Source organism: Centroberyx affinis, unplaced genomic scaffold, assembly GCF_046629955.1.
Source record: "Centroberyx affinis isolate AG114_WGS23_722 - 3 ecotype Tasmania unplaced genomic scaffold, CSIRO-AGI_Caff_v1 ptg002978l_1, whole genome shotgun sequence".
Lineage (NCBI taxonomy): Eukaryota > Metazoa > Chordata > Actinopteri > Beryciformes > Berycidae > Centroberyx > Centroberyx affinis.
The window spans coordinates 295,001-315,358 of NW_027281085.1; the positions used below are offsets into that span (position 1 = coordinate 295,001).

General features: G+C 40.0%; 2 protein-coding genes across 5 annotated transcripts in view; both read right to left on the reverse strand.

Moving 5' to 3' along the window:
• Positions 1-818, reverse strand: part of napba (N-ethylmaleimide-sensitive factor attachment protein, beta a) — a 9,321-nt gene extending 8,503 nt beyond the window's left edge. For all 4 annotated transcript variants that reach the window (XM_071537055.1, XM_071537052.1, XM_071537054.1 and 1 more), the window contains exon 1: positions 721-818. In XM_071537055.1, the coding sequence (XP_071393156.1) occupies positions 721-818 (98 nt within the window). The remainder of the gene's footprint in view (positions 1-720) is intronic.
• A 6,811-nt stretch (positions 819-7,629) lies between these two features.
• LOC139658866 (1-phosphatidylinositol 4,5-bisphosphate phosphodiesterase beta-1-like) overlaps positions 7,630-20,358 on the reverse strand; it is a 28,998-nt gene continuing 16,269 nt past the window's right edge. Inside the window, exons 17-32 of the mRNA XM_071537038.1 lie at positions 20,249-20,333; positions 19,287-19,411; positions 18,415-18,569; positions 17,307-17,474; positions 17,094-17,193; positions 16,546-16,650; positions 15,632-15,744; positions 14,892-15,042; positions 14,659-14,712; positions 13,840-14,017; positions 13,095-13,233; positions 11,880-11,956; positions 11,174-11,263; positions 10,969-11,026; positions 9,917-10,003; positions 7,630-7,782 (exon numbers count right to left, since the gene is read on the reverse strand). Coding sequence (XP_071393139.1) covers positions 7,630-7,782; positions 9,917-10,003; positions 10,969-11,026; positions 11,174-11,263; positions 11,880-11,956; positions 13,095-13,233; positions 13,840-14,017; positions 14,659-14,712; positions 14,892-15,042; positions 15,632-15,744; positions 16,546-16,650; positions 17,094-17,193; positions 17,307-17,474; positions 18,415-18,569; positions 19,287-19,411; positions 20,249-20,333 — 1,838 coding nt within the window. The remainder of the gene's footprint in view (positions 7,783-9,916; positions 10,004-10,968; positions 11,027-11,173; positions 11,264-11,879; positions 11,957-13,094; positions 13,234-13,839; positions 14,018-14,658; positions 14,713-14,891; positions 15,043-15,631; positions 15,745-16,545; positions 16,651-17,093; positions 17,194-17,306; positions 17,475-18,414; positions 18,570-19,286; positions 19,412-20,248; positions 20,334-20,358) is intronic.

The window sequence follows — 20,358 nt, forward strand, 5'->3', positions numbered from 1 at the left end:
TTTTACTTGTAAACACGCCCCCCTCGCCCATCCCACACACACACACACACACACACACACACACACACACAAACCAGCCCCCGCATCGCCCGGCGGTCATCGCCTCCTCCCCGGAGCCCACACCGGCCTGACTGCGCCACTCTCCCCGCCTCCCTGCGTCCCCGGCCCGGCCTGCACGCTCCGTCTCTCCCCCGCTGCTGAATCCCACCATCACCACCACCAGTCAGGCGAGATGGGCCACATTAATATTTCGCTTGCGTTAGTGCGGCAGCAGCACGACAGGTCACATTATCAGCGATGACAGGTCATTTTTTTTTAACAAACCCTTTATGAAAAAGCGCTATAGTAATCCTATGATATATTTTAGAAAGGCACCGCACAGCGAAACTTCATGCCAGCCCCTATAGGAATATGTGGAATATAATATATAGGGATATTATAGGAATATTATAGTGATGCCATAGGATATATAACATAGCACAACGCAGGCTATGATAATGTCACTATAAAGCTCACTATTGAGTACGATAGACACACTATAGGAATATTATAGGAATATTACGGTGATTTTTCCATCAGGGAAAGCAATAACATTACGACAGGCTTTGACGGGAACGCGGCCCTGCGCGCAGGAATCCCTCCCCCACACCGAAATGAGAGAGAGACATAGAGAGAGAGGTAAATAGAGAGAGAGAGGGAGATAAAGAGAGCGTCCTTTACCCGAACATCCCTCCTAGGAAAGATCCGGACGCCTTGACCTTCTTGTCGGCTTCAGCCATCAGCTGGATGGCCTCCTTCTCTTTGCCGGAGTTATCCATGGCGAGCTGGATGTGAGCGGGGAAACAGGCCGATGTTCCGCAGTGGATGGAGAGGAGAGGAGAGGAGAGACAGCTCTGACGGTGCTGATGCTGAGAGGCTGCAGCTCTTCATCTACGGCGAGCACAAGGTCCTTCAGCTCACTACTGCCTCCTGCCGGAGAGGAGAGGGGAGGAAACAAGGAGAGGAGAGCAGAGGAGAGGAAACGAGGAGGGGAGAGGAGAGGAGAGGAGAGGAGAGGAGAGGAGAGGAGAAGAGAGGAGAGGAGAGGTGAAGAGAAGAGAGGAGAGGAGAGGACAGGAGAAGAGAGGAGAAATTAAAGGTCCAGTGCAATGACAATTGCATTTCTCACTTTCATGGTATAATGGGAATTTAACAAAGGACCTGTTAATGTAAAGTTACCCAAATTATTATAGCTTTCCGCATTATGGAAATCTGTGACCGACAACTCTGGTTGTCAACAGAAGCAAACAGGTTTAGAATTCAGATCTACTTCCCGGTGTAAACAATGTCACACCTAGGTTGAAATGACTGCTCTGATTGGTCGACAATCAGGTCTCCCATAGTCTGTCAGACATTAGCTGACAAGGTACTTGTGAAACTAGCCAAAATCTCTGTGCCGGGTCGCTGGCCATCAGCGTTGTCTGCTACAAAAACTTTTGCTGCTGGGTAAAAGGGACATGGTTTGTTATTCAAAGGCTCTGTCTCCAGAAAGGGGGTTTCTCCCTGAATCCATCAGCATGCCCACTCATCTGCATGATGTTTTAAGTGCTCAGGACGGAGTACCTCTGTAATAGCTGGGCTCTGTGTGTGTGTGTGTGTGTGTGTGTGTGTGTGGCAGTGGTGGTGGAGTCTGTGGGTGTGTCAGTGAAGATTTAGACACAGGGTTGACGTGCAAGTGTGTGTATATTTAGTACCTAAAAAGTGCCAGTTCATTATTTCCCTGCATGCTCAGTTTATTAAATTTCCATACTGTCAGTTGCATAGGCAAGGAGAAAATTTATTCTAGCCAGAAAATATCAACAAACTGTTTTTCATGCCAATAAAAAAGACAACAGACCATCTCTCGGCTTGAAAAAACCCCCCTGCAGCTTCCTCCCCCTCCACAGCTCCTGTGCTTCTGTGTGAAAGCGCCAATTATCAGACACGACATCACAGCAAAGTTTTGTGATCAGACGTGAATACAGTGGATGCGGCTTGATGTAGCTGACAACAGTAATTACCTATTATATGTCTGATGGCACCCGACTTCCACCTCCTCACTGTTCTGCTCCCTCAACACATCTGAGCTTCTAAAAGACACAATGTTTTGAGATATATTTTGTGATTTGTATATTTGAAATAATGAAAATAGTTTTAACTGAATTACTAGTGATATTGAACAGTTAATTTGTGCTATAATCATATTCATTGATTATTATAAAACATTAGATTTTCATATTAGTTTGTTTGTTCCATTTAGTTGAAATGCTTCTTTACATTCACCCTTGACGTCACTGTTATTAGACTCAGTTGGAGTGAGAAAGTCCATGGAGCAGTTTTTTGACAGAGAAAAACAATTTGCCAATTAATTAATCTTGTTAGTCTGTATCGGATTGTGTTTTACTAAATGTTCTAAATGGATTTATTCATTGCTGACTCATTTTACAGACTCATTGCTTTTTGGATGGACTTCAACTCAGTAGCTGCACATTTCGAAACACTGAAGGAGTGCCACTGATTTCTGAGACTGTAAGTTGCTGGCTGCATTTCCCCAATCCCTATCTTCCCTCAATTTGTGCCTACTCAGAATAAATCTCCTGACTTGCTCTGTTTTCTACCCAAAATAAATTTGATGCATATAGGTTGTTCCTAACAGGCAAAGAGCTGATTTCTGTTTATTTACTTGCTTTTGCTGCTGTCAGGGAATTCAACACTTGGTTGTGCCACCAAGTGGATCAACTTTGGCAAAAACTAACTCTGATCTTCACCTAAGCCACTGGTTGAGATTTTTTTTGACTCAACATGTGTTGGGTAGAAAATACTTGGCATGAACAAGACTTAAAAAAAAATATCCAAAAATAAATACATAAGTGAGAGAACATAAAAGGGAACAGTATGATTGATGTGCTTTTCTTTTTTCTCAAATCAATTACCTTTGACAACAAATCCATCTGTAACATTAATGATACCAGCTGATGTGGCAATATGAAGTAATCACACCTCGCATTTTGTGACCAAATGTTTTGAATAGTCTTTAATTGGTCTTAAAATAGCATTCAGTAAAACATTTCAATTCAAAGAATAATTCAACTGGTGGTGACTCCCAAGACAACAACGCATGCTCAGTTTCAATCACTAAAGCAGCAGGGGTGCGTTCAGCAAGGCTTTTTGTTGGTGAACCTGAGCCACTGTTAGCAGGCAGAGACATTTTGTTAACAGGGAATTTTGTTAACAGCAGACTGAGAGTGAACATGAGGTGACGTTCATGGTGAAATGAACATGAAGTGACATAATTTGCAACATTGTGCCAATACTTGGCTTTAAATTAATGTTAGCACACTAGCTGAATCTTAAATAGTGCAGTTAAAATTACATTGTAGGCGACCTTCATGAGATCAGGTGCAGATTCTGGCCAAGAGCGTTCAATCACAATCAACAGTGGCTTAAGATTCGAAGAAAATGTTCCCTGCAAAAAGCTTGCTGAACACAACTCAGGCTTTAGCTGTACAAGTCCAGAGGAAAAAAACAAATGGAAAAAGTTCCATCAATTCATTTTCTGGAAGATCACTGTAGAAAGAGTAACAAGCTCCATTCATTTTACATTTTTACAAAAAAGTAGACTTTGCACTTTGAAACTTTACAAATTGTCCATGTTCTTGATCCTTAATTAACAGTAAATCAACACTTAAATAAATAAATAGATCATCAGAATGATAACAATGTTACAACAACTTTCACGTCAAAACAAGTAAGTCATGCAGCTGCAGCAGACTCCAAGGCCCTTCCACATCTAACAGCACATCGACTATCAAAGACACACTGGATCAAACCGCTGTTGAAGCATTGGTGCAGCAGTGTGGGAAAACCCACGGGAGGCCGCTGCTACTGGCTCGCAAGCTGGCTCAGAAGTCTCAAAATGAGTTGGACACAAATTTGAAATGGTAAAAAGTTCTACCGTCCTTTGATTTTCATCATTTTTGAAAGTAAAACAAAAATATAGAATTTGCAAGGATTTCTAAAGTCTGAAACATTGCAATTGAACCTGTCCAGTGACACACAATAAGGCAAATCCCACTTGAAGACAGTCTTTCTCTGCAGATCCTCTCCTCTCCCTCACAGATTACAGAGGTGAAATCAAAGTGATCCATTTCATGTCTTAGGCTAGCAGTCATGCTATTATAAATATATCTTTTTAATTTAAGGAATTCCCACTGAGATTAAAGTCGAGATGAAATGAAAAATGCATTTTTAACCCTTTTAGATCACATCCCAGGTCATATTGTGCACCTATTTAACAATATATGCAAAAAAAAAAATAAATAAATTTCTTTGTATTCTTATATCAAAATCCAATCATGTTTTCTTCCTGTATAACAAAATATGCCGTGTGCTTACGTAAGCATGAACCAACCAATTTCAACCAATAATATCATGACATCCACCCATCAATCATTCTTCAACCTCTAGCTAGCCACACCGGTCATATAAAACCGCACTTCACTGTTTCTGGGTCGTAGCTGACACAGCAATATGGAGAGAGATAGGAAGAGATGTGTGTTTGGATATCAGTGGGCAAAAACTTTGTTTTCATTTCCAAAACAATGTCGCTGAGGTCTAATTCATTCATCTCTCACTTGTCCTCCTCCTGATCTAACAACAGGTGAGGGAGGTGTGTGTGGAGCCAACAGTCCTCTGTAGCTCCGTATCGCGCTAAACTCTAAGCCCCGCCCACTGTTTAGTGGTCCAATCAAATGCAAAGGATTTGATTTAAATCCCTCTTGTAACTGTACACCGCTCAAATATTCCGTTTCACTGGGAAATACGTCACAGTACAGAAGCTAAAGACGCTCTAACTTCCGTTTCAGTGGGACTTTAAGTATATATTTTTCAAGAGATCAGGCCTAGAAAGGTCTCTTTCCTGGTCTACAACAAAAATTAGAGGAAAACAACATAAAATACAATACAATACAATACAAGCAAAAAATAATCCAAATTACATAAAAGGTAAGTGCATAATCAAAATTTACTATATAAGGGCTCAAAAGGCAGTAATCCAATGGCAGACTAGCATAGATCTCAGCTAAACAAAATATACGCAGCTCCTTACAGAGTCTGCCTCCTCTGCCTTTCTAGTCATCGTAATCTCATTCAGACTGTCCTAACTGTAAATCATTTTACACAGAGTTACAAGCAGAGGGAGCTGAGTACATGACGGCCTTTTACCCAACTCAGTTAGAACCTCAGGGACAGATAGTAAAAACAATTTCAGTGAGCACAGACCCTGATTTCTACTGAGTTAACTAGAGATAGAAGAGCATGAGGATGCAGAGCCGGAGTGGCTTTATAGATAAAAGTGTACCAAAGAATTAATTGATTGGACAGTAGTGCAGGCCAATCAACCAAAGCATACAAGACATAACAAGGAGTGAGCTGAATGAATGAGCTTCACAGTAAGCAGTGACCCTCACTGCTTCATGATACAGAGTCCAGGCCACAATACTTCTGGGAGGAGGCATGAGCGGATACAACTTAACTTATAAAACCCCAATCAGGTGTTGGTGGTGCCAATCTCTATGAAGCAAAAAAGAAAAGAAAAACATGACTTCAACATGAAATCAACCCCCAATTTGAACCTCAATTTCTCTACAAGGTGCTGAAAATAATATTTCTCAGAAACAGTACAGTAACAACTGGTGGTATTTTTTTGAGTTGAGTACAGTCAAATGTCCAGTTAGCCGATACCAATGAAACTGGCGTGTTGATCAAAAGCGCCTTCCAGTACAAGAAGCGCACTGTGGGAAGTAGAAGCAAAAAATTTCAACATTTCAGTTGTGAATGGCAGAAACAAACTGAACAGCAACATGCAGGAGGATTCGCTCTGTTCCCCAGTTGCTTTGGATGAGTGTCAGCTTAATGTCAAACATTTACAACCACCTTGAGGTAAGAAACACAATCCAATCTTCCTGTGGGTGGTATATTCCCCGAAACAAGCCAATTGCCCTTAAATAAACAGCACATGATGTCTTTAAAAATGTGTTAGCGGCAGCTCATCTTTGAAAAAAAATATTGTTATTGTACCACATCTTTCTGAAGAGTATACATCTCTGTGTCGTTTTACCACACATTTTCGTAAGAGTGTACAACATTACGTGTTATTTTACCAAATCGCATTTTAACACTAGCTTATATGTCATTCTGTAGATACAGATGGGCCATCATGGTACAGCTAACTTGCCAGCAGTGTTACCCGTCTGTTGTAACATGATCTCAAAAGTCGTGAAATGAGCAGTATTTAGTGCAGATTTACGTGCTGTGGACATAAATTATGTGAAAATTACGTTCTTCCACAATGAATTATATTCTATGACGATAATAAGAATTGGATTCTGTGACAATAGCACAATTTGGACACAGCATTTTTAGCTAAAGTGTAGGCAAGTAAAACAACTTTGGTTAAGGTTATGGTTATGGTTAAAGTTATGATAAGGTTTAGGCAACTAAAACAACTTGGTTAAAGTTAGGGAAATGCTTTGGTCATGGTTAAATAAGAAAAACTTTCACTAAAAGTTAAAATGTCACTCATGGTCATGGTAGAAATTTCCTTTGTACAAGCTGGGAATTGAACCCTGGTAGCTGGTTTTGAAGGCAAACTCATTCACCCATCTACCACTCAAACCACAACACCCTTGCGCTACTGCCACTGCGCTATTTCAATGCGACACACTGTTTGTTTATAGTCGTGTCTATGTCAAATTTTAGCACTTTACGTGCCACCAACACATAATTTGGTGTTATCAAACCATGTTAATGTTCTGGTTGCTCTGTTTATGCCTGTGAGCATTGCAAAATTATTGATTCCTACCATTCTACTGACTGCAGAAAAAGCCACGTGTTGAAGTTGTCACGGCTATAACACCATGACAGACTAAGAAGACGACAAAATAAAAAACATATGTGGTTTGGATGGGACTCCACGATGAGTGATAGTTCCACCATTAGGGGACAAGGTTGTACCGCTGCCCCCCGTGTCTCCATGTGCATCTAAATGGAGACGGGCCTTGAGTCTGAACTGAGAAAGCAAACAAGAACTCAACAGTTGGAATATGTTCACTAATCTTCAAATGTATGGATAGAAGAAAATATCCGATCATAGCATAGATTGTCAGAAAGATAGATAGATAGATAGATAGATAGACAGATAGATGGATAGATAGATAGATGGATAGATAGATAGATAGATAGATAGATAGATCATGCAGTACAACCAGTTTGCTGGGTTTCAGTTGTCTGTCAAATTAACAGATGACAGAAAATAAGACGCAAAGAGAAAGATACCATGGGTCCAGTTAAACGCTGAAATATAGTAAAGTACATGCTTGAATGGAATTAAAAAATAAATCATTAAAGCCTTCTTCCATTAAAAATAACAGTCTTTGTAATCTTGACATACAGTAGTCTCCTTCTCTTTCACCCTCCTCTCATCAACGCTCCCTCCTATTCTTCCTTCTTTTGTTCCTACCTCCTCTTATCTTTTCATTCATTTCATTCATTTTCATTCATATTCCTCCTGTTTTCTCCCAGTCTCTCTCCCTCCCTCCCTCCCTCCTTTCTTCAGTCCTCCTCTGACAGAGGGTCGTGTGGGGTCGATGGGCGGGACTTGCTGTGGCCTCTGACCTCTGACTTCCTGTCCTGCAGGAAGTCTTGGATCTCTCCTGGCAACCGCTGGAACTTCTCCTGAAACTCTGCCTCCACGACCCCCTGCAGCTGGAGGAGAGAGAGACAGAGAGAGAGAGAGAGAGAGAGAGAGAGAGAGAGAGAGAGCGAGAGAGAGAGAGAGAGATGAGAATTAGATATAGAGACTAACCCTAACCCTGACAAAGGAGGGAGAGACATAGAGATACTAATAGTCTAATAGTCTTTGCAGTTGCATCACAAATCTCCCAGAAATCACAGCTTGTGCCATCTTGGAGGTCCAGTGGAGGATTGGCGATGCATAATTAATGGCTAAATATAATACAAACACACTGGAAAAAGAGAGATATCTCAATAAGATAGTCTTGGTGTGGGTGGAGATCCACTCAGTAATGTTATAAGTAAAAGTGAATGGTCTGATGATTCCCCCGGTGACAAAAGAATCTTTTCTCAAGGCAAAAGAATGGTATAATATGAAGATCTTTATTGGCAACAAAGACCTGAGTTTTTCTGCAGAAGAACTGGCTTCATGCCAGACCACAAAAGCTTTTATACACATTTTCAGCATGACACCCCTTTAAGTTAACCACTCCTTCCCATAGGGTTTTTCCATAAGATCTCTCTGTTCAGTGTCACTTCTGGGTGGGGGCCGAGCATCATGTGAGAATCGTACCAGATTGATGGACAGTCTCCTGACGTTTCTATCAAGGTCTCCTCGTGCATTCCTAGACGTCTGATATCCCTCAGTGCGGCAGGCTAGTGGGCTTGTGGGTTATTTTGGGCCTACTTGGAGCTGTTCATTCTGCTAGTACAGGCCTTTGACTTGATCTTATGCGTATTAGGATATATGTTTACTATATGTATATATAAGCTATAAGCATAATTTTCTACTACAGTAGATTTGCTTCAAAATCTAGGCTAGCTCTACTCCAAGCACAACAAACTATAGCTTGAGTCTGAGAGTCAGTTAACATAAAACAAACAGTTGCTTTATGGCTTTGTTACATAACTAGCCAGCAGGCTAATTAGCAAAGCAATACATGTTTAGTTTAGTTTAGTTTATTGAGTTTATTTATATCAGGGAACATGTACAAAATACATTAATCTCAAACAAAGAGAGAAGATGCTTTGTACCAGATTTAGCTGCTAGCTAATTTCCATCTGTAGTCCCTGGGCAGGTGAACAGAAACAATGAAAAACCTATCATCCCCACTACAAATGGACCAACAACCTATTGACATCCACACAGGCATATGTGCACCCACACCCACACCCACCCACACACACACACACACACACACACAGCACATTTCATAGGAATAAATACAAAGCAGAATACAAATATCAAAGTATTACATGCATATATCCAAAGATATAAAAACAGGTCTTCAAAATGTCAAATTAATGCTGACAAGACTGGTTACTTAAAACCCATTTTTAACTTCACGGGAGAAAATACGGAAATCTGTGCAGGTTTTCAGATTGACAGGGAGCTTATTCCATTCTTTAATCGCTTTAAAAGAATAAGCAGCAGTTGCAGTTGCAAAAGTTTATATTAACACACAACCACTAATCACTAATTAAAACGAGCTACTAGCCATGTAACATTAGCTACTGTGTAATCAAATCTCTTAAAAACAAGCAGGCTGACAAGATATATGGTTAACTAGCTAACAAGCTAACATTATCCAAACACATAAGTCAGATGAATCAGTGATGAGTCAAAAACAGCACAGAAATGATCCATGTCCATTTCATACTGTTTGGACAGCTGAGTGTTATGTTTAGGAATGCAGCCAGCGTTCAGCCATTGCTGCCAAGAGCTGAGGACCCGACCTCCAATATGGCCGCACAAGGCACTTCTGCTAAACTGTGTGGGCGATCGGCCGCGCAGAGCAGCTTGGAGCCCCATGTATGAGACATTCTTGCTATGCATTCAGACAGTTTAAGCACATTCAATATGAAGTAGGCAAATTAGTAGGCATTTCACCACAGCAAGAAATAGCCTAATGTATTTCACAATGGGCAGAGAAGGCTAGGAAGTTAATCTCTCAGTAGAATTTAGATTAGAAACAATTGAGAGGGTTTTGCACTCCATGTGATGCATGTTTGTGGCATAATGCACAGTGGCTGTGTGCATGTCACTGTGTTTCCTCTTTGTGTGTGTGTGTGTGTGTGTGTGCATGTGTGTGCGTGTGTGTGCTACCTTTGGTTTCTGGTCTAGTATCTCCTGCAGCAGCTCATTGTGCTGTTCCACCAGCTGGTCATGGCGCTTTGTTTGAGTCTCCTCTAACTAGAGACAGACAGACAGACAAACAGAGAGAGAAAGAGTGTAACTTCGAAAAACTTCCTCCTGACAAAAAACTCCTTTATATCCTTGGAGAAAAACGTGAGTGTGCCACACTAGCTGCTGTTTATATCACATGCTGTGAAAACCTGAGACAGGACAACTGACCCAAATATTTTCCATTTTTTCCTTTGTGTGTGATTGAATAATTGCAACTTTCTATTGTTCAATTATCTTTGTTGTTATTATTGCTACTTTTTCTTGATTATCACTGTTTTGCTTTGGCAACAGATACTGTTGTATTTAATGCCAATAAAGCTCATTTGAATTTAATTGAATTGAATTGAGAGAGAGACAGAGAGAGACAGAGAGAGAGAGAGAGAGAGAGAGAGAGAGAGAGAGAGAGAGAGAGAGAGACAGACAGAGAGAGAGAGAGAGAGACAGAGAGAGAGAGAGAGAGAGAGAGAGAGAGAGAGACAGACAGAGAGAGAGAATGACAGACAGACAGACAAACAGAGACAGAGACAGAGAGAGAGAGAGAAAGAGAGAGAGACAGAGAGAGAGAGAGACAGACAGACAGACAGACAGAGAGAGAGAATGACAGACAGACAGACAAACAGAGACAGAGAGAGAGAGAGAATGAGAGAGAGAGAGAGAGAGAGAGAGAGAGAGAGAGAGAGAGATAAACAGAGACAACCAGTTTCTTAAGCTGTAGGCATAATGTAACATGTTAATTTTTATAATGTATGCGATGTATTATATCATTACTCTATGTTCCGCTTGTTGACTGACATACTCTGCATGTAGGATCTATGTAATTACTGTACTGATTTACAGTATTGTTGCTATAGTTACATGTTTATAAGTGAATATATTTTATGATTTCAGAGAGGCAGGGAGAGCTAGACAGAGAAAATTATCATTATCGATGCTGCAGTATCGATATTGGAAAAAAAAAAAGTGCTGCTGACCCGTTTGATGTTCTGGACGACTTCATTGACATAGGACTTATTGATCTCAATCTTCTCCCTGGGAACAGACAGACAGATGGGTAGGGTCAGGGTTAAATATTTTACTCTGCAGTCAGATGATTCTTTTTGGTTTTGAGGGATTCATTTATAGATAGCTAGATGGATAGGTACATGAGGTAGATTAGGAAATAGCTGTGTGCCTTACTCCTCAGCCAGATGTTTCTCTTTGGTCTTCGCCTGGTTGATCTTCTCTGTTCTCCTTCGATCCATCTGTCTCTTCAACTCTTTTTTCTCCCTAGAGTAGAGAAGAGAAACACTTTAACTAACAGTGGGGGAGTTAGCTGAAAAATTGTGAGAAGCTGGATGGAAGTGCCAAATTTGGTAAACATATTGCAGAACAGTTGCCTCTGAAGAAGATAACAGTCTCAAAACAAAAATTACACCAGAAAAGCACTAAATTTGGTAAACATGCTTATTGGCTCACCCTAATATGTCCTATAAGGATTGCCCACAAATATCAAACATATTTCTAAAATTTTAAAAGGGCCACCTCTATAGAATAGTAATACCAGTATTATAGTCTAAACGCAGTTATTTAGTATGAATGCAAATGGTATATACTGTACAAATGGTGCCCACAAAAATGGAAGTGACATATTGCTAAAATTCAAAATGGCCATTTGTTCTGTGTCTTTGCTAGAGCAATGGGCTATGATTCAGTTTTCAGATTTGACCGGCTCATGCATGTCTGGTGCTTCTTACTTGTACATATGTGTCAGTGCATGGCAAGACATTTGTGCCAAACACCTTGCAGGGAACGCTGGTTGAGCTAATGGCTTTTATTAGGTCAAATCCCAGGATTGTAAATAAGAAATTTTGTTGTGAATATGAATCCCAAACTTGTGTCTTACTTGTCACAGATGTCTTTGAGTTTCTTCATCTGGGAGTTGTGGCTCTCCTTAGCCAGACCGCTCAGCCGCTCCGTCAGCTGCAGAACACAGAGCTCTGGTTTAGTACATCTTAACCTGGCTTAGAACATAGAACAGCTGATAAGAACATAGAACCCAAATTTAAAATGCAGAGCTCCGGCTTAGCACATAGACATACATATAGTGTATAACATGGAACCTTACCTTATAACACAGGAGCCTTACTTAGAACACAACTGTATCTTAGAACATAGAACCCTAACTTAGAACATAGAGTCTTATCTTAAAACCTAGAACCCTAATTTAGGACATGGAACCTTAGCTTAAAACACAGGACCCTTACTTAGAACATAGAACATTATCTTAGCACACTGAACCCTAAGTTAGAACATAGCGCCTTATCTCAGAACATAGCACCCTAACTTAGAACATAGAACCCTAAGTTAGAACATAGAGCCTTATCTCAGAACATAGCACCCTAACTTAGAACATAGAACCCTAACTTAGAATATAGAGCCTTATCTCAGAACATAGCACCCTAACTTAGAACATAGAACCGCATCTTAGAACATAGAACTCTAAGTTAGAACATAGAGCCTTATCTCAGAACATAGCACCCTAACTTAGAACATAGAACCCTAACTTAGAATATAGAGCCTTATCTCAGAACATAGCACCCTAACTTAGAACATAGAACCACATCTTAGAACATAGAACTCTAAGTTAGAACATAGAGCCTTATCTCAGAACATAGCACCCTAACTTAGAACACAGAACCCTAACTTAGAATATAGAGCCTTATCTCAGAACATAGCACCCTAATTTAGAACATAGAACCGCATCTTAGAACATAGAACTCTAAGTTAGAACATGGAGCCTTATCTCAGAACATAGAACCCTAACTTAGAACATAGAACCTTAGCTTGGAACACAACGCCCTACTTTAGAATGCAGAACCTTATCTTAGAACATAGAACCTCAGCTTTTTTATTATTTTTGTCTGTCATGTCCATTTTTCAATTACCTTTATTCAGTATTTTATTCCACTTTTGTGAACTTTAAACTTCTTCTTTGAACTGAACTGAACTGACCAAAGCACAGTTCATGTCTCAGATTCATAAGTTATTGTTGTTGTTCTTCGTTAAGGGAGGGTGAGTGGTTGCAGTAGCAGCAGTAGAGGTGGTGGGAAGATTTTACCGTTTTAATATGTTCTCTCTGTAGATATTTCTGACTGTAATATTGTTCCTGTCTCAAAGCCAGTAGCTGCTGCTGCTGTTCCTCTCTCAGCTGCAGGAGGCGCTCATCCTTCTCACTGTCTGAACCTGCACATGCACTCCTAATTAACACACAAGCACACACACATATATACAAATACATACACATGCATGCACAAAAACACAGGGAGAAAACAGAGTCTGGTGATGTTTATGAGTTGCAGACTTTTACATTATTGCATTACAATCTCAAGCATTTCTCATTACATAATGAAAACAACAATGTAATTATTTTTTTCCTAATACATTTGGCACCCTGTTATGTCTTCAGGAACTGTTCATTTAATATATTAAAAAAATATACAAAAATTAAAATTGCCAGTCTGTACTTTAACATGATAATCACTGTGGCATTTTACATCCAAAATAATAAGAACAGGAAAGAGAACGAGAAAGTAAAAATAATTAAAAAACAATGTGTTGTTGTCCAAATACTTTGGTGCTAAAAGTATAAACACATTTACAACCCACTTACAACACAGCAGGTAATAACATGCACAGTTTGTAACAGTTTTTTTCCCTTTCTTCTTTCATCACATCTGACCTCTCTCTCTCTGTCTCTCTCTCTCTCTCTCTCTCTCTCCCTCTCTCTCGCACACACGCACACACACACACACACACACACACACACACACACACACACACACACACAGACGTTCCATCTGTACCTGCTCTTGCTGCGCTGCCTGGCAGTCTTCTTGTATTTGTTGTTGAATTCTCGGAGGAGCTCGGAGGTTTTCTTCTGGTGTCTCCTCACTAACTCCTTCAGCTCCTTAAACTGCCGCCTCTGCTCCTTCTGGTAAACCTTGGACTGCTGCAGAGTCTCTATGGTACACACTGGAACATCTGTTTACACACGTGCATTAAGGTGAACATATATTTTAATGGATCTTGATGAGAAATAATAAATCTTTACCATCTTATAGGGAATACCATCCATTTTAAGAATTCACATATGTTATTTCTTTGCCCCAGGACAAATTAGTCAATGTCTGTGAACTCTTTCCTAAAGCTAGAGATCAGAGAGAAAACCACTGAATTTAAATACACTGGGATGTAAAATCAGCAGCTGCTCCATAGACAATGAATGGGGTGCCTAGTTTGTGGATTGTGGATGGACCATAAGATGATAAGTTTAGTAGTCACACCAGTAATGAAGTTTATATATCTAGCATTGCTAACAGGTAAGAGATAAGATAAGATAGCACTTTATTAATCCCCTTGGGGAAATTCAGGAATGGTAAAAGGTATGAGGTGCAAGAACTCACACAAAAGATCTCATGGGTCAACAAAGTCAGTGCCCCATTCTGCACTTTCAGTGAAAAGCAAATCAAAGTAAACCAAACATATTTGAAACAAGACAGTGTTAAAAAGCAATCCTGGTAATTATGTGTAATTTTTGGCTAAAGGGTTAGTCACATGCCGGCCACTGACCGACCTCAAGATATATTAGAAAACATAATGACAGTTAAATGACAGTTACTGACCTATCAGAACACTTAACACCAGGTCTTCACTCTTGGCTGCTGGTTTGGCTGCTTCTGAAATGCAGAGAAAACATCAATAATAATAAAGAGTATTATTAGCATTAATAGTATTATTATCAGTGGTGGTACTATTGGTGGTATATTATTGTTATTAGTAGTATAACGAAGACGTCCTTAATACCTTTAACTCACCAGACCAAGTCTTTGAGTGTGTGTGTGTCAGTGGACGTTACCTGTGGTAGCTGCCTGGTGATTGGCAGCAGAAGCTTTGGGCGTCGTGGCGATGGGGGTGTGGCCTGCGGGTCCAGAGGTGGGGCTGAGGCCGTTCTCCAGTGGAGCTGACCTCAGATCGTTCTTACGCTCCACAGAGCTGTCAGCCTCATCCTGAACAACAACAACAACAACACTGATGATAAATACAGCCGTACAAAAGCTGTGTGGGGAGGTTCAAATATCAGGCTTTGACACTCACACTGAGTGTCATGGTGCTAGTACACATCCATCCAATAATGTTGTGATAGTTATGACCTATATCCATCTATTTTTGTTATTAAAATACTGTGATGGTGCTTGCATTGCCACAAACCAGACCGTCTTTGATGAATTTTGCATGAAATTTGGTATGAAAACTGAGGTGTGTGTGTGAAGGAAAACCCATGCCATAAAATCCAGCAATCACAGTCAAACTTCATAGCAGGGACCAGGGAGTTTGTAGGCAACTGTTGTGAAGAGCTCATTATTCCCTTTTCTGTGTGCATTGTTTTCAACATTTACTGTATAACCGGAACCAAAACAGCAACAATGATGAATTTAACACTGATAAAAACAAGTGAAGCCTCAATGTACAGTATGTCACACATCAACAACAATAAGATGAACCTCGATGTGTCGTTATCTCTATCCTCCAACATCATGATAACCAACGATAACAGTGACAAAATCTAATAACAAATACATTAAGAATAAGAATGACCTCAGTCTGTGTGTCCTCCTCTACATCCTCCAGAGTCAGAGCTGCCAGCTGTTTAGACCTCTGCTCCAGGAGGTTGACGTACCGAATCGGGTTGGACAGAGCCTCAATCACATCTACAGAGGAAATACAAATATATAGACATAGATAAATACAGTAGTCAGAGCTGCCAGCTGTGTTACAACAGGTTTACATAATAGATATGGTTGAATAGGGCCTCTGTTACATCTAAAATACAGAGAAATTCAGTAAAAATATATACAGATGTAGTTATTGTAGAAGTGAAACGTTTTGGGAAAATTAAGTTTGCTCTCTTTTCAGCCAATAGATGATGAAATAAATTGTCTGGTATCTTGTCAGGGGAGACACTAGAGCTTTGTTTTGCAAAGTACTAATTTGGTTCTACCTTATAACATTAATGAAAGAATTGTTTGTAGTACTAATGCAGGATAGATATGAGAAAAACCCAGGAAGAGGGGTTTTAACAATGGCTACCACTGTAGAAAAATAATAGGCCTCAATAAGAGACAGATTGACATGATGGATAAGGTCGAACAGAGACTCTCTGGATTCAAAAATACAGATAAATAAAGTTTAACAGTGTAATGTAGTACAGTTATTGTAATTTCACCATATGGCTATGTCTTGAACCATTACACTCTACACCTTTAGGCTGTTTAAAACTATAAACCTCTATAATGTCTGTAATAAACAGAAGACTACAATATCTCTCTATTTAACCATTACACTGTGTTGTAGCTGGGTAATATAGTGGATATGGTTGGATGGGGCCTCTGTCACACACACAGAATAGAAAGAGGAATAAATACCAAGAAAAATATCTTGCAGAGAAATATCGTGTAGGTCTGTGTGCATGCATGTGTCTGTGTGTGTGTGTATGTGTGTGTGTTACGTACCTGCAAAGGTGTCTGGGACGTAGTCTTTGACCTCTATGTAGACGAACACAGCCGGCAGGATCAGAGGGTGGTTTTTCTCATTCCTCAGGCCAATATAACGATATCCTGGAAGAAACATTTACCAACACACACAGGATCTGATGTAACCACCCTTAATGTTATTTTGGGTGGACACCAACATAGAAACCTGGCTTGGATGTGTGGAACGCATAAAAAACAAAGAAATAAAAACATGAAATTAAGGAATGGCTCTGTTAAAAAGGAAGGTTTTTAGGCCCCTTTTAAATGCATCAAGAGTCTGTGGTGCTCTCAGGAGAAAATCAACACAAAATCCGAGGAAGAAGACATCACAGTCCCGCCCACACTGTTTGATTGACAGGTGATCTCTGGGAAGTGCAGTGCAGAAACACCACAGCAATGAGTGCTTAGCAACAAAGATGTGACCAAAATAATAAAAACCAGGATCTTGCGGATTACCACTTTAAAGTTTAGGATTAGATAGAGTAAATTAGGGTTAGGGATAGAATAAATAGAGTTAAATGAACTACCTGGCCTTATGGCAGACACTGGAATAATTCGATGACCGATGAACTTCCCTCCTTCCTCAAAAGCAGCGATTCTCAGAGAGGCGAGGGTGGGGAGAATCACCTGCCAGCGAGATAACATCAGACCATTATTAACACTGACTCCATTATATGGCATTAGATAGTATTCACATGATAGATTATCCTAAATAGTTTCTTCCTGTTTGTCTATCTGACCTTTTTGAAGATGATGGGCTCCTCGTCCCAGACTGGGTTGACGGAGTTGTTGTTCTGAGAGGTTTTGGTCTTCAGCGCTTTTCTCCTGGTGTCGACAGGAAGTCCGAACATCTCCACCTCCACATACACACCCACCCTCCGCTCAGTCAGGAACTGGCCTGAAATCACCTGGGACACACAGACACACACACGCACACATATAACAGTCTATATTATAAACTAATGGGTATTGGGTAAAGGGTTGTACGCAGCACCAGTGAATCTGTTTCTGATAAGTGGTAGTAGTTGTTGCTGATGCAGTATTAGTAATCACAGTATTTGTTATTGCCGTTATTGTACTAGTAGTGCAAAACCAGTAATAGTAATAGCAGTAGTACAAAGTGTCAGTGCATTGACAGAAAGTGTTGGCAACGATGCTGTTCATTGTGTTGCTATAGTAATAGCACTATCAGGGTTTCCCACGGCTCTGTAAAGTCAAGGCAGGCGGCCTTAACCAAAAATACTGCTGCCTTGACTGAAAAAAAAAAAAATCCCAAATTCCATTATATATGAGTTTATTTTACGTAATTGAGACCAAAGCAATGCCATCTGCCATGCCATCTGCTGGCCAAAAGCAGCATTGTGTCTCAAGAGTCTTTGACTCTGATGAAGACACAGTAGTGTCGAAACTTTAGTCTGTTTGCACAATTAAAGGCTGTGAATCAATCGGTGTGCTCCAGTCCATTTTGTTTTCTGGAAATTTATGCTATAATATCAGCAAGTGTTGATTATCAGAGTATTTATTTCATGCCATTGCAAACCATTTTTGCACTGCCCTTGACTGGTAGCCTTTTGCACTGGTAGCCTTTGACTTCTCAAGCACAATCCAAGCTTAACTGAATCATTTCCCTTCTATATTAACCCTAAATGGCAGATGGAAAACATAAACATTTGTGTGTGCATGTCATTTAGTTAGGTAGACTTACTCCCATCCCATTTGTTTTGGTGAGCTTACACCCTGTCCATCCATTACTTTAGATTGCTACAATACATTACTTCTTTACATTACTGACACTGCCAGTAGTAATCCTAAATGGTGTGGGGGAAATATTAATAATAGCAGTCGTACCTTAACAGAGAGAGTGTTGGCTACGATGCCGTCCACTGTGTTTTCTGTGAAGGGGTCAAAGTGTTTGTCTGGCCGTCTCATGAACTCGGGCTTCAGTCTGTAGCCACTCCGCCCGTTGTACTCATACATGAAGAGGTTCAGCTGCATGGAAAGATCTGGAACACAGGTCCAGGGTTAGGTTCAGGTAAGGTTAGAGTTTTTGCACTCATTAATAGTTGCCATAGTTGTTTTTGTGCCATTAGCTGCAAAATTAAGGCACTGTCCATTTTAAAGCTGGACGCTATTTTCTCATCTTCTTCCTTCGTACCAATCGATTCTCACCAAAATCTTGCCAATTGCTTCATATTGGAGCTACTTATATCTCACTTGCAAGGGAGCACCCAAAGCATGTCTTTTTCAACACATTGACCACTCACTCTGTAATGAGTCATATTGGTAAAAAGATGGAAATGAAAATGATCTAAAGTCATGCCTTTCTCCTACAGTTTTGATGCTACCTTGGCCATTGCTGTAGCACTGCCTTGTTAAATGTCTATATGCATTACAGTGCTAATGCAAAATAAATAGTGAAAGCTGCCAGGTTCATGGGAAAACTGAAAATCTAATGTCTCATCGCAGAGTGAGTGTCAAAATGATAAGACATAAGCAGCTCTATAGTGAAGCAATTGACAAGATTTTGGTGAGAATTGATCGTTATGATTGAAGATGGGAAAACAGGGTCCAGGTTTAAAATGGACGGTTTATGCGTTAAGGTTGGAGAAGTGCATTACAGATTGGAGGTGAGGGTTCATGGGTTAGGATTTGGTTTTACCTATATTGTGGTGGTCTCTGGTTAGAGATTGGGGGTCAGAGGTCAACGCCTGGACTCTCACCTATAGTTTGGTAGTTGAGAGCCACCAGCTGACAGCCGGCGTTCCAGAAGAGTTGAGGCATGAAGTTGGAAGAATCCACTCTGGTTCCTTTTGGGTAGATACGACTCAGCTGGGATTTATTATATCTGGTTAATGTAAGGTTAAGGACATTTATAAATATTACTACCACTACTATTCCTACTACATCTACTACTGCTATTGCCGTTGTGTATGAAATGTGCTATATAAATAAACTTGCCTTGCCTTGCCTTACTACACTTGCTTTTACACCCATTACTACTTTACTATAGATACTCAACTGGAAATTATTGTATCTGGTACACATAAGGCTAGATAATTACATAATACATAATACAATACTTAAATAATTACTACAGATACTCAGATAGGATTTACTATATCTGGTACATATAAGGCTGAGGAGTTTTATAGATACTGCTACTTTTATCTACTACTGCAATTACTACCACTATATACCACATATGGTAAAAATAAAGATAGGGATTTTGGCTGTTAGAATTGTTAAACCTAATACAAGTTCAACTTTTTTTAATTGCTACGCAGTCAGGCAGGTAGAATTTGTTTCAGGAGAGATTAAGTCATTTAGTTATTAAGTAAAACTAAATTTAAAAAAAGAACACAAAACAGTAGAATAGTAAAACATGGATAGTAACAGTAAAACATGCAACAGCAACATGGAAAACACATATTACAAGAAATAAAACATGAAACACAACCAAAGTAAATAAAAATGGATGAGAATAAAAAAAACTGTAAATCTTAGTAAGAAAGTTTGTTTCAGTACACAAAGCAAGTCAGAAAAACAGCATGTGTGCTCGACAAACCTTCCCTGGATTAATAATGGTTTAAAAAAAATGATCAAGAGAGGAAAAAGAACACACAGTTTAGAGGAGGTGGTTGCTCTGGTATGTAGTTGCTGTGGTAACGGTTGTCAAGGATACTCCACAAACTCCACTGGTGACTTGGTGAGGTGCTCCAAAGCTTTGGTCTCCACAAATGACGACATGTGGTAACAGCGGGCTGCCTCTATGCACAGGCATAACACACACCA